Source organism: Danio rerio, chromosome 20 (genome assembly GCF_049306965.1).
Source record: "Danio rerio strain Tuebingen ecotype United States chromosome 20, GRCz12tu, whole genome shotgun sequence".
NCBI classification, from domain to species: Eukaryota; Metazoa; Chordata; class Actinopteri; order Cypriniformes; family Danionidae; genus Danio; species Danio rerio.
In genome coordinates this window covers 36,825-50,490 of record NC_133195.1, presented here as the reverse complement: position 1 = coordinate 50,490, position 13,666 = coordinate 36,825, and the positions used below count along the sequence as shown (strand labels likewise).

General features: G+C 43.0%; 2 protein-coding genes across 2 annotated transcripts in view; both read right to left on the bottom strand.

The window, feature by feature from the left end:
* Positions 1-4,937, bottom strand: part of lrfn2b (leucine rich repeat and fibronectin type III domain containing 2b) — a 56,518-nt gene extending 51,581 nt beyond the window's left edge. Inside the window, exon 1 of the mRNA XM_009294490.5 lies at positions 4,705-4,937. The gene's annotated coding sequence lies outside the window, so the exon portion shown is untranslated. The remainder of the gene's footprint in view (positions 1-4,704) is intronic.
* Positions 4,938-7,990: 3,053 nt separating this feature from the next.
* On the bottom strand, positions 7,991-13,525 carry LOC100149889 (gastrula zinc finger protein XlCGF49.1-like). Its single transcript, NM_001386284.1, is given in 3 exon segments — positions 7,991-9,217; positions 11,869-11,989; positions 13,472-13,525. Coding segments are annotated over 2 exon segments (663 nt in total). The 5' UTR covers positions 11,954-11,989; positions 13,472-13,525; the 3' UTR covers positions 7,991-8,639.
* Positions 13,526-13,666: the final 141 nt, after the last annotated feature.

The window sequence follows — 13,666 nt, the reverse complement described above, 5'->3', positions numbered from 1 at the left end:
TATACTGAGTCTATGTTATTCAGCAGGTGTTATCTGTAAACAACACACCTTGGCATGTCATGACTGACCAATCAGAATGGAGTATTCCAGACAGCCGTGTAATAAATATAGACAGAGCACAGAGAAGGCTCGCTGAGGAGTCATGTGCAGTTCGTTTGATGCTCATTTCTGCTGACACTCTCCCTCTGTGTATTTGATTTCCTCTTCTCTCATCGGCACTGATGCACTCACTTTCATATCAGCCTGAAAGTCTCAGAGCTCCGACTGAAGCCCCTAAACAGAGCCTGGTGATGTCACTGCAGAGGAAGAGCTCGCGGGGCCACAGTGACGATACACACGCTCATCGCATCATTGCTCTTCAGTCCATCAACTGGACTAGTCATGCTCTGGAGTGAAGCTACGGTTTCTCTGAGTGTTTTGAGGTGATCTGAATGGTTGCTGAGGTATTTATAGATTGCTGTGATGTTACTGGGGGATCTGGGTGGTTGCCAGGGTGTTTCTGTGATGGTCTGGGTGGTTGCCAGGGTGCTTTAGGTTGCTGAGGTGATCTGGGTGGTTGCCAGTGTGTTTCTCAGGTGATTGCCAGGGTGTTTTAGGTTACCAGGGTGTTTTGGGGTGATCTGGGTGGTTGCTAAGGTGTTTACAGTTTGCCGGGGGGTTCCTGTGGGGGTCTTTCTGGGTTGTATTTCTACAATGACATCTGCTACACAGTGATGTAGTCTGCAGTCAGATGCATGTTGTGTAATATGGGTTTGGTCTCTGCGTGTAGATCGAGAGAGAGAGAGAGAGAGAGAGAGAGAGAGAGGAGATGCCGAGTTTCTTTAGATGGTTTAATCAGCACCCCTGAAGCCTCCATTCACTACACTAGATCCCCTGTTAGCTTAAAGGCACAGTCCACTGAACACCGGCTCTTCATTTACTCTCCCTCCAGTTCTTCCAGACATGTCTGAGTCTCCTGCTGAACACTGAAGAAGATATTCTGAAGCAAGTAACCATCCACAGTATTTGTTGTTCATATTTGTGACGATTACAAGACTCCAACATTCTTCAAAATATCTTCTTTTGCTTTTGTATCAGGTTTGGAACACGTAAAGAGGGTAAATGATGACAGAATGTTCAGCTTTAGGTGGACTGTGCCTTTAAGCATGTGGAATGTTGTTTTATTTTGTCACGACATTACGATAACAACACTTATTTATGAACATCCAGAAAACAGTCTGACAGGTGGAAAGAACTGATCGTGTGTGTGTGTGTGTGTGGACAGGTGTTTTGGGGAATGGGAATGTGTGTTCAGAAGCCGGCCGGTGGTGAGTTTGTCAGAGACTCAGAGAAAGAGAAGATTAGCTGACATCTGTGGCCGTATTTATAGAAGCAGATCCTCCAGGGCGACTTACACAGGACTTACTGAGACCTGCAGATCTGCTGCACCTGCGTCTTACCTTACCGTGCTGCTGGTAAACAAACGCAGAACAGCAGAGTTCAGGATATCATTACACGCCCGAGTACATGACACGGTGTAACGTCTGCAGATACAAGCAGAACAGCAGCGTCGAGAAGCTGTACCACAGTAACCGTCTTCATTTCCACAGCTACAGCACTGCCCATCACAGAGACTCACAGTGCAGATCCAGTCCTGCAACATGACAACACTGACATGAGTCACGGAGCCCAGCACATATAGTTTACACAGCGGATGCCCTTACAGGCGCAACCCAGAACAGGGAAACACCCATACACACACTCATACACTACAGCCAGTGTAGTTTATCAATTCCCTTATAGCGCATGTATTTAGACTGTGGGAGAACCGGAGCACCTGGAGGAAACCCATGCCGACACAGGAGGAACATGCAAACTCCACACAGAAACACCAACTGACCCAGCCGAGAATCGAACCAGAGATCTTCTTGCTGTGAGGTCACAGTGCTGACCACTGAGATGCTCTTAAACTGTGACAGTTCACACTTATTGGAAAGTAAATATGGATTTAAGTCTACAGGCTACACATGTAGGATGAGCGCAGAGTGTGCCCGAGCCCAGCCAAACCACACTGTTCTGATCACCTATAGTGTTGAGTCGACTCTAACCCACAACACAGAGGGCAGACCTCAATAACGTGGACTCAGCTGACAGTCAAATGCCATCAGATTCTTCTCAAACAGACCCGTGGTCTTATAGAAGTTCACATTAATGTTGTTAATGAAGTGTCCTGTTGATGAATTTGCCGCACAAAACAGAAGCAGAAACATGCGCACACACTTCACCTGTCTCAGTACAGTCAGCTGTTTCTGCCCCAGCGCAGCTTTATTCTGATTTATTCTCCCAGCTCATCAGACAGAAGAGGAAACTCTGGAGCAGAGCTGAGCCATTTATCCTAAAATCAAAATCTCCAATAATTGAACATTTTAACTTGATTATGATTAATGAACGATTATTTTTAATTAACTTTTCTGCTCTCATAGTTCACTGACAGGTTTTGTACAGTAAATATGCTCATATTACACATGGAAGATGTTTAAATGAAGGGTCCGTCAGAATTGCACAACAGAACTACACGGAACATCCACAATAACAAACAAACAAACAAACAAAAAAACAAACAAACAAACAAACAAACAAACAAACAAAACAGGAAAGTGCTGCGGGTGGGGTGATGACATTTGCTTTAAGATCAATTAATATCACTGAAAATAGTACATCGGTAATATGGGAATATTTTGGTTTCAGTGTCACAGTAAAAAATCAGTTAATCTGTATAAAGTGTTGCCACAGCACAATGCAATACGACAACAAAACAACCAGCGCCACAGGCGGTACACGAGGAGTATCTCGCTAAAAGAAACTTAAAGTATTGGCAGTGACACTCAATATAGTAGCAAACAACAGCACAGTACAACTTGACAGTAGATTCAGCCGTGTTTGTTTGCCGAGTGCTCTGTATTTTCATAACTATTATGGTTTTGTTTGTATAATAAGCTACACTAGCGCCCTCATTTCAGTTGAACTTGTTTACAGGCAGGTTAGGTCATTTTATTTGTGTTTACTGTTTGCTCTATGGAAAAATAGTGTTTCATTTCTCAATATTTAAAAAACTAAAAGAATATATATATTTAAAAAATGAAATAAATGCTGAAGTTTTTATCTTCTCAGTTCCTCTTTTTAACACTCACTGCAGTTTAGCAGGAAGAAGCTACGATACAGATTTCTGAGCAGAAGCTCATTCACTCTTTCATTTTCTTTCCGGCTAAGTCCCTTTATTAATCCGTGGTCGCCACAGCGGAATGAACTGCCAACTTATCCAGCACATGTATTACGCAGCGGATGCCCTTCCAGCTGCAATCCATCACTGGGAAACACATTTGATTGTTTCCATTCAGCTCTGTAAACTTGTCAACAATATCGTGAGACAGAGTTGAGAAATGAACACACACTCAGTGTTTACTCGCCCTTTACCTGTTTCACACCTGTATGAGTTTCTTTCTCCTGTTGAACACTACTAGAAGATATTTTGAAGAATGTCACTGACTTCCATAGTGTTTGTTGTTCCTAATATGCAGGTCAAAGGACCCAGGTTCCCAGCATTCTTCAAAATATCTTCTTTGGTGTTCAACAGAAGAATTAAAATCATGAAGGATAGAAACCCCTGGAGGAACAGTCGATTATAGGTGAACTGTCCCTTTAAACAGCATCAAATCCTGCCTCATACTGTTTCCTTCAGCAGAGCAGTGTTCAGGATATCTCAGATCATTCAGACAGTCATGATCAAGAGCTCTTCACATCTCGGGGACAGCTCCATCCTCAGTGCTGCAAAATGCCAAATGAGGCTGATAAAGAGCCCTTCAGCATCTGCTCTGCGTTATCTTTCGAGCCTCTTCTTCTGCTCTGCACTAGACTGATAGCCCGTGTTCTCATTAACACACACACACACGCACACACACGCACACACACACACACACACACACACACACACACACACACACACACACACACACACACACGATGCTCCGTCATCAACATAAGAGCTGATCTGAGGACAGTACATCTGCTGAGCTGAGTATAACTGTGATTTACAGGCTTCAGGTAAACAAATAAAGACATGTACAGACGGATGATCATTCCCACAGGCGGGATGCGGTATGGAGCGAGATGAACGCGGAGGACAGGACTGTACGGCATTTGGAGACTGCGCTGTGTGACTGTATGATCATCTGATAATGCCACACTAATGATCTGAATCTGCTCAAATATGCCAGACTAGATGTGGGAAACTACTGCTGGCGCATTCAGGAGTAAACACATCTGACCAAACACCTTCACCTCCTGTATTTCCCTTATATTTACAGCCACGGCCGGACATGATGCAGCAACTTGACCAAGTCTCAGTTTCATGTCAGTCTCGAATGATCGATAACTCGCTTTATTCCGCTGCTTATGCCTGATATGAGCGGGTGAGATATGAACAGCATATACAGAATAATCTGCAGATGACAGAAGACGGACAGCTGGAGTATGATGATGATGATGATGACAGCTCTGATCTAATGCTCCTCGATATAATGCTAATAACAGCTGATCGATGAAGCCAGCAGAGGACAGAGCTGCTCTGCAAGTTGTGTTCAGTTGCGCCATTCCGCATCAGACAAGCTGTTCTGGGATCAGCAACACCTCCAGCATTTCTGCGCAGTTAACCCGCTCGGATCTTACCTTTGGTGTGGCTCGTCGAGTCGCGATCCGTCCATCGATGTCGTTTAATGAGCATTTATTACATCCCCACTGCTGAAAGTCCATCCACACCGACACACCGCGACTGGCCGAGCCGCGCGCGCTCACGTTCACATCAAACGCACGTGCACGAGCGCGCCGTGTTTTTCTGATAAACGGGCTGAAATGCAGCCGGAAGCTGAGAACCGGCGCAGAAGCGGAGACTGCACACACTCTGAGAGAGAGAGAGAGAGAGAGAGAGAGAGAGAGAGAGAGAGAGAGAGAGAGAGAGAGAGAGAGAGAGAGAGAGAGAGGATTATTGGTGGTGCTGATACACTAATCCAGCCACTGACCCCACAACTAAACGACAACCAATTTACAACTAATCACTTTCAGTGGTTGTGAAGGTTAATTAATCATTAATCAGTCTCACAAACACACACACACACACACACACACACACACACACACACACACACACACACACACACAGTAAAATTATTTAATTTATGCAGTTAAAAGAATGAACAAGGCTAATTACAGGATTACATTTTCACATTTCTAAGTAATATTAATAAACATAAGTCCTTAAACACCTACACTATAAAACTGATATAGAAACAGTATTGGCGTGTCTCTGAGCTGGGTTTAACTAACAGCAGTAAATGCAGCTTTTGTCTGTTCACCTTTCCCTGTGACACTGCTGCTTTCATCTAATGGTGACTGTGAGCAGAAACTGAAGTGAACATTCTGCAATTATTATTATTAATTATTATAAACAATATATCTGTGCATTTCATTGTAATGTAAGCATTAATTTGCCCTCACAATATTTAATCAAATACCACAACCTCCCTAATAATGGAGCTATCAGTCCTTTAGGCTCATGGTCATGGTCCTTTGAGCCTCCCTAAAAGACTGGTAGCTCCTCCCAAAAGGACTGATAGCTCCTCCCTAAAGGACTGATAGCTCCTCCCTAAAGGACTGATAGCTCCTCCCTAACAAACTGATAGCTCCTCCCTAAAGGATTGATAGCTCCTCCCTAAATGACTAATAGCTCCTCCCTAAAGGACTGATAGCCCCTCCCCTAAAGGACTGATAGCTCCAGCAAGCTCTTGTGGCTCTGACATATAGCAGCTATAATCCAGACTCAACACTGCAGATCCCGTCTGTTGTGGATGCACACATTAAGAAATCGAGGCTGACACCATGTATATCGTGCAGCTTTAGGTGAAGCTGAATAAATAAATAAATAATGCATAAATATTAGGAAAACTTGTATAAAATGTACGATTTCAGGGATAAAATGAAGTGAAATGAGGCGAGGGTCTTCAGACACGCTGGTGTTTTCTGGCTGTTTTTAGCAGGCGCCTGGAGTGTCCTTATAATCTGAGCTCAGGCTGAAACTGCAGTGCTGATCAGGGGTCAGTCCCACACGCTCCGCATCATTGATCAGGGAGCGTCCAGATGGTCACTTTGTGCGACCCTATAATCCGCTCCGTCGCTCTGCCGGTTCCAGGAATGTGTGTATGTGTGTTTTTCAGTCAATAACACGCGATCAATGCACAAAGTCCATTAAACGTGATAAAATTCACAACGACAGTATAAAAAATAACCTCCACATTTCATAAAAAGAATCGCTCAGTTCTGTTCTGTGTTTACCTCATGGTTAAAGTTGTTGCACGTCCGCTGGTTCCTGCCTCAATATGAGCGAGTTTGAGCCACTTGTACATCCAGGAAGTGTTCATGAAAAGCAAAACAGCAGCGAAGAAACTGGACACAGAGGAACATTTACACCTCACTGCCAACTAGCGCTTCAGAAGTGTAATGCAGACCAACAGCACGCAGAAATGCACAGCTACGGGAGTTGCATGCGCCAATGGTTACGCCGCTCACTTGACGCAGAAGTATAAACCAAGGCTTTAATCACACACAACAAACAGCTGAAAACAATAATAAAAACCCAACATCAGCGTGAATATTATAATGTCACAAGTGTCTTTGCTATTTTAATCAATCTTAATCCATTTTTATTTTGCAATGAAATGATGTCCAAACAACGTCTTTCTGGAGCTGAAAAGAGGAAGAAAAGAAAAGCTGAAAGGGAAGGTGTGTTCTGCTGTGTGGCTTTAGCAGTGCACTATTAGGACTCGCTTTAATAAATGCAGTGATGCGCATGATCACAGAAATACTGTGTGATATGTGAGGAAAAACAGGCCACATTCAGCATGTTTCATTAAATAATCTAGTATTTTTCCACCTCACTAATTCACCCTGCTGAAAACACACAGGTTTCCTTCTCATTGTCAACATCTTATCTTACCCGCTGTCCAGCATCTAATGCAGAGTTTTCTGTAAATCTCAGAGTGAAACAAGCACAAATGTCTCCTGCTATTCCAGTTAATTATGCATATATTTGAATGTTATTCATTAACAAAAATGCATTTGATTCATGTTTTATATGTCATAATCATATACTATTTATTTTTTAAATGAGTGTTTGTGGCTTGCAAACTTAGTTGTTTAAATCTGGGTAAATATGTTGATGTGTATTACAGGTTAAACGTGTTACAGTTAGTAAAAATGAGTACACTTGCATATTAAAATGTCTTTTTGTGCATTCTTCTTATTGTTTTTACACCAGTGGGCCCAATGTTTTTTTTTTATCTTGCCCAGCATCTCTTGTGGTTGAAAAAAGGCAGCTCCTAGTGTAGAAAAGCGCATTACATCAGTCTGTTTTATTCTCCAATCAAATGAAAGCAGAAGCAGTTCTGTTGAGGTGACAGCAGAGTTTGTGTTGTCATGTAGACTACGGAGACCTTTAAAGATGGAGGAGAGACTAGTGGTCATTGTTTCCAATTATTTAGAGCTGTACGACTTCACAAATCTTCAATATTACAACATTATTAAATATTACAGTTATTGGAATATCAACGCTCGAGCATCACACTTCTTTACCAAATGGCTTTAACGCAATGAGGTGCAGCTCATGTTCTCAGATCAGAAAGCGTGTTCAGTGCCATCAGCCCCTAAAACATCTACTGTCCTGCTCCTCCAGAATCTGTAGCTGTTATTGTGCAGCTAAAGACTTTCAATGGTCTGCCCTCCTGCTTAAATGAAGTAGCGGAGCAAGGAGATTTTTCACAGTATTACCAATTATATTATTCCTCTATAGCACAGGTGTCAAACTCAGTTTCTGGAGGGCCGCAGCTCTGCACAGTTTAGTTTCAACCCTAACTAACACACATGATCAAACTAATTGAGTCCTTTAGGCTTGTTTGAAACATACAGGTAAGTGTGTTGGAGCAGGGTTGGAACTAAACTGTGCAGGGCTTCGGCCCTCCAGGAATTGAGTTTGACACCCCTGCTCTAGAGGCTCAGCGGCTGGGCAGGAGGCATTTCTGCCAGTGTTGTTGTGGTTTTCCTGCGGGTGCTCTGGTTTCCCCCACTGTCCAACAATGGTGAATAAATGAGCGTGTATGGGTGTTTTCCAGCACTAGGTTGCAGCTGGAAGGCCATCGGACACATAAATCATATGTGGTTTATTACTCTCTGTTGACTCCTGATAAATCATCGTTTAAAGGACAGTGTCAGTCATGCAGTCGTAAGTGATTGAGTGGAGTGTCTGTAAGGCGAATGAAGATATTTCTCTACATCCACACTTCTGTTACTGTCCATCCCCGCTGTAAACACAGCACTGATTAAGCTGAACAGTCTAGTTGTTCTGCAGCCAGTGCCTCCAAACCATCAGCATCTGATAAAAAACACCCGACCAGTGCAAGAACTCCGAGTTCAAGAGTTCAGAGTCGAGTTCAGAGGTCAGATTGAGAGTGGGTGTTGAGTTGAGCGCTGTGTTCAGAGGCATCTCTGCCTGGTTTCCACAGCTGTATAAAGAGCCGCTTCATCTCCGAAAGCTTGTCGATGGTGTCAGTCTTCCGTCATGTGTGGATTCTCATGTGGACCTTCAGGTTAGCGTGTTTACTGAAGCTCATGCCGCACTGGTGGCATGTCACACAGCTCTCCCGCAGATGGACGGTCATGTGGTTGTTCAGAATATCTCTGCGTGTGAAGCTCTTTCCGCAGCATGCGCAGGTGAAGGGCTTCTCGCCGGTGTGCACCTTGAAGTGAGCCCGCAGGTTCCCCTTAAGGTTGAAGGTGCGTCCGCACTGTGAGCAGGTGTGTGGCCGCTCGCCGCTGTGGATGCTCATGTGTGTCTTCAGGCTACCTTTCCTGGAGAAACTTTTTCCACACAGCCGGCAGATGAAGGGCTTCTCCCCACTGTGGACGATCAGGTGCAGTTTCAGGTTCCCCCTGTTGCTGAAGCTCTTCCCACACTGCGGACAGCACAACCTGATGGAGTCCTCGCTCTCCTCAGCTGCTGCGTGTGTGCTGGTGAAGTCCTGACGCTCCTCTAACAGGTCTTTCTCTTCTGTGTCATCCAGTTCTTCTCTCCCGAACGGGTCTTTCCCTTTAGTGTCCTCCAGATCTTCTGTCTCTTTCTTCAGCACCAGCAGATCTGAGGGAAAAGCAAGTACGAGTAGAGATGAAGCCCAGATTAAGGCCAAATCCCTAATTCTTAGCCCTTCCCTTTGGCTATCGGTTTGCACATTCACCTGAAGGGTTAAGGCCTGGTTTATACTTGACTGGTTTGGTTGTTAGCTTGAGTGCACATGGAGAATGTGATGCTGCGCACACCCAAAGTGAACCTTCGAGATGGCATGATTTTAGCTGGCGGAGCGCACAAACTTATTTTGACTCGAGCAAACAGTCCGTGTGGCGCCACGTTTGATTTGAGTTGAATATGAAACACTTTGAAGAGGTTTTGTCTGAAACAGTACAACTGTACACACCGCTTTATGATCCGTTCATGCATGATCATAGGGAGAACCAGATGACCAATAACTCCTGGCAAGAAATCGCAACAGCCGTGGAAAAGGAGGAGAGTTTTTGTTAAAATGTTTAGAGAATCTTGAGGGATGAGATTATTAAAACAAAAAACACAGGCCATGGCAACAGTGGAGACCCGGATACACAATCACAGAAACTGTTTTTCCACCAGGTTTTACTCTGATGTGTATAGCACAGTTTGAATGTAAAACAATTTAACAGTTACAAAACTAAAATGAAGAGACTGAATTATTCCTTTAATAACTGGAAGGGAGAATTTGAAGCTGTCGGTTTACAGGATACTGATGCCCTGTTTCTCTGGGCTTTATTGGTGATTGATGTCAGGGATGTTGGACCATTATTGTCTTTTTAGCATAAGCAGAGGACACAAACTAGCCAGACAGTAATGCGAATTATGGAGTGGGCTAAATCCATAAAACGTCTCTATTATTTAGTAAGTGTACTTTTAACCTTGCCATAATAAATATTTATATTAGTAGAGCTGCCCATGTTCTGCTGTCACTGATATTTAGCTTTAATATGTAGCTAATACAGGTAACTTTAACTGTCTGAAATGTGACCAAAAGCAAGTGATGCATCAAAGTTTGATTTAGAAATCTTGAATGGTTATAAAAATCTTTATAATTATTAAAATAAAAGTAAAAATAATTAGTTTAAAAGTATTGAGTGAAATTAACAATATGACGTAGTTCCGGAAACTTCCTACTTTTCTGTTTATTCGTCTGATTTTACGCTCAGTGTCTTTTGAGCGCCTCCTGTTGTTGTAAAGAATATCACAAACAGCGAATGCATCAAGTATAAAAGCCTCGTTCGTTTTGTGAGATACACGTGCAGTCAGCGGAGGTCCACGACGCTGCACCAGGCAAAAGTATAAATCAGCCTTAAGATTGTCCCTATTCTCTTTTGTTTGGAGGTGTAGGAGTAAGGGTTAGAGCCACACAGCCCATTAAGTGATGGTTTTTTAGGACCACACTACAAACTTTGGGTATTACGAGAGATTTTTCCCCCGAACACTCCATCTACAACAGCAACACGACTGCAAAACTGACACTTACAAATGTGAAAAGAAGGATTTTTCATACGAACAAGCAACTAAATCTTTACATTTACAGTGTGTTGTGTTCATGACAAAATGTCACCAACAGCCTTAAAATTACCACCCAACATATTACACAGATATTCAGTCAGGGATGAAGCACATCCAGGGGTTTATTGCAGAATAAAGGCCGACAGGCATATCTGCAGCCTAATGCAAAGCACTGACTGAGGGGTTTATTCTGAGAAAACAACCGTCCTGCATGTGCTTTATCCAGCTTATCTGTTTGACACAAAAAAAGACACAAACCATTGTTCTCAGCTGTAAAAGTTTATTAAATCTTTCGTTAAACGCAAAGCTGACTGAATTAAAAACAGCTGAATGCAACAGCCCAGAGAGATGCAGTGTGAAAACACCTGTGACACGGCTAAATCCTGCAGTCTGAGCTCGGCATTAATCTTCTTCTCTTGTGGTTATATTCATGAATATGAGCACTACATAAATAAAGAACCGCTTCCTGCTTTTTCAGCATGATCCACCAGATGAACACCTGACGAAATCCAAAGGCTGACACACTTTCCAGCTCTAAATGAAGAGCAATCCTCCAAATACAGTCCAACACTACTGTTTGCATGCTAGGCTGGCCACACTTGTACAGTCTGCTGTTTTGCTGACATCAGAGCAGTGCGCTGTGCTGTTTGTGTTACGAGACAGCCACACTTAGTGCTGGAGTGCATGATGTCACAGCGCTCCGTCAGAAACACCAGACGCAATAGTGAGCGTCTCATGGCATGATGTGAGCTCAGCAGAGTGTTTCAGTTCATCCATACAGTAGATCAGTGTTGATGATCACACACTGCATTACACTCAACTTCCATATGGATGAGTTGAGAATGGCCGCTCCATGAGTGTGCTAGCGACATGATGACGTGTGTGTGCGAGTAGTAGCGGTGTCACAATGTTTAGGGGAATTTCCCCATATCTTCAGCATACACCTCACCTCACCATGTGTAGTTAGTGTTATCAATATCAATACTATCAATATGACCATTTCCATGTTAGACACTGGGTTTAATGTTGTTCACAATATTTGTGTAGTACGGGCTGCCTCTGTGTTATCTGGTCATTTGTGTCCACACAAGGCTCAGGTCAAATAAAACCCTTTATAATTAAAACACGTGTGATTTCTGCAGAGCTGCGAGCATCAGATGAGGAAAACCAACCTGTCTGTTCCTCCGCATCTTCATCTCTGATTTTAAAAGCTTCTTCAATCCTCACGTCTTCACATTCCTCTTTAATCAACGCCATCTTCAGAATTACACATTCACCGGTCTCATGGAGTCTCTGTGAGTTTCAGAGGAGAGAAAATATCAACATAAATATGAATAACTACAAACCATAACCTCTGACTGCCTCATCAGCTCTCCAGCTCAGCAGCCAATCAGAATGAGAGTTAATGGCCTTAAAGGCACAGTTCATCCAAAACTGAAGTCTCAAGTCCTCGTTTACTCAGCCTTCACTCGCTCCAAACCGGTTTAGGTTTTTCTTCTGTTGAACACGATAAGATAACCTGTAACTGCTGACGTCCATCGGTTTAGTTTTTCCTACTATGGAAGACAATGGTTTCAGCATTCTACAAAATATCTTGTGTTAAGCAGAAGATTTATGGGTCATTCTACCAGACACGTACATTTACACTTATAAATAACGTGACAGGGCCTGACCTAAGCTTGTCCTCCTCAAAACATCATACAAAGACTAGCATTTATTCATACGGTTCAGTAGCTGTGTCCCATTTCAGAGGCTGCATCCTCAGGATGCATTTGAAGTGTCATCACGGCACGATGAAGGCGGTCTCATTTAGAAAAAAATAAAAGGCTCCTTCAAACACAGCCTCCAAACACAGCCTCCAAACACGTCCTCCGGTTCCCAGGTAATGAAGCACACAACCGGTGGATCCTTCACGGCCTCGAATGTCCCAAGATTCACAGCACGCTGATAACGGCTGGACATTTTATGGATCAAAAGAAATATATTTCCAGCTACTGTAAACCTGGCCTTGCATTTATATCTCTTACAATAATTTTTAAAATCACTTTGAAAGAGCCTTTACACATTGAATTAGCAGGAGGTTCATCTGGGCTGAGGACAAGCACAATGACAAGCACAATGACAGGGTTTCAACAGTGTTTTAATCAAGAAAAGCAATCTGGGAAGCAAATGAGTGACATACTGCTATACAGAACAGCTCTCAGAGATCAACCATCAGCCCATTTAGACAATTTCGGGATGAAAAACTTTTTATTTGCTGCATTTCTGTTATTATTTGAGTACATTGTGGGTGAACTGTACATCTAATTCATATCATTTCCACAATAAACGAGTAAAAACACAGGCAGAGTTGTGTTAATTACTGAACTGAAACCTGAACGCAGTATATGTCCACTGTAATGATAGAACTGCTGCTCCTGCGCTGTTTGACCAGCAGGAGTCGGTGCCGCGCGGTGACTCGGATCACTGAATCGCTTTGAGAAGCGTTTGATTCAGTCCACTTGGACTGTCTAAAAACTGTTTCTGCCGTCACGGATATTCAGTGACTGGATTTCTGATCAAGCAGATCTTGATATTAAGAGCGAAATAAGACGCAGCTTTTCCTTCATGCGCGGATAGGAATGAACGCGCTTTACTCACGCAAATAGCCTTCATTGGTGTTTGAAAGGCATTGCAATAATACACCCAGCAGCACATAATTCATGTTGTACTGCTAAAAATATTAATAACAATTGTTAAACTGTTTTTGTGTGATTAAACAGTTTAAAAACAAACCTTTCTCCAGCCGGATGAAAACAGAAGCAGGAGCGCGGCGCGGCGTGATGACGTCACTAAGCAAAAACAAAATAAGAGTCGTGTCCTGTTTATTAGACATGGTCTAACCTAAAAATAAGTTATATGGATTTTTCGAATGTACCAATAACTTACTTTAAACGTTTCTGAGTTAAAACAACAATGTTTGGTGTCGAA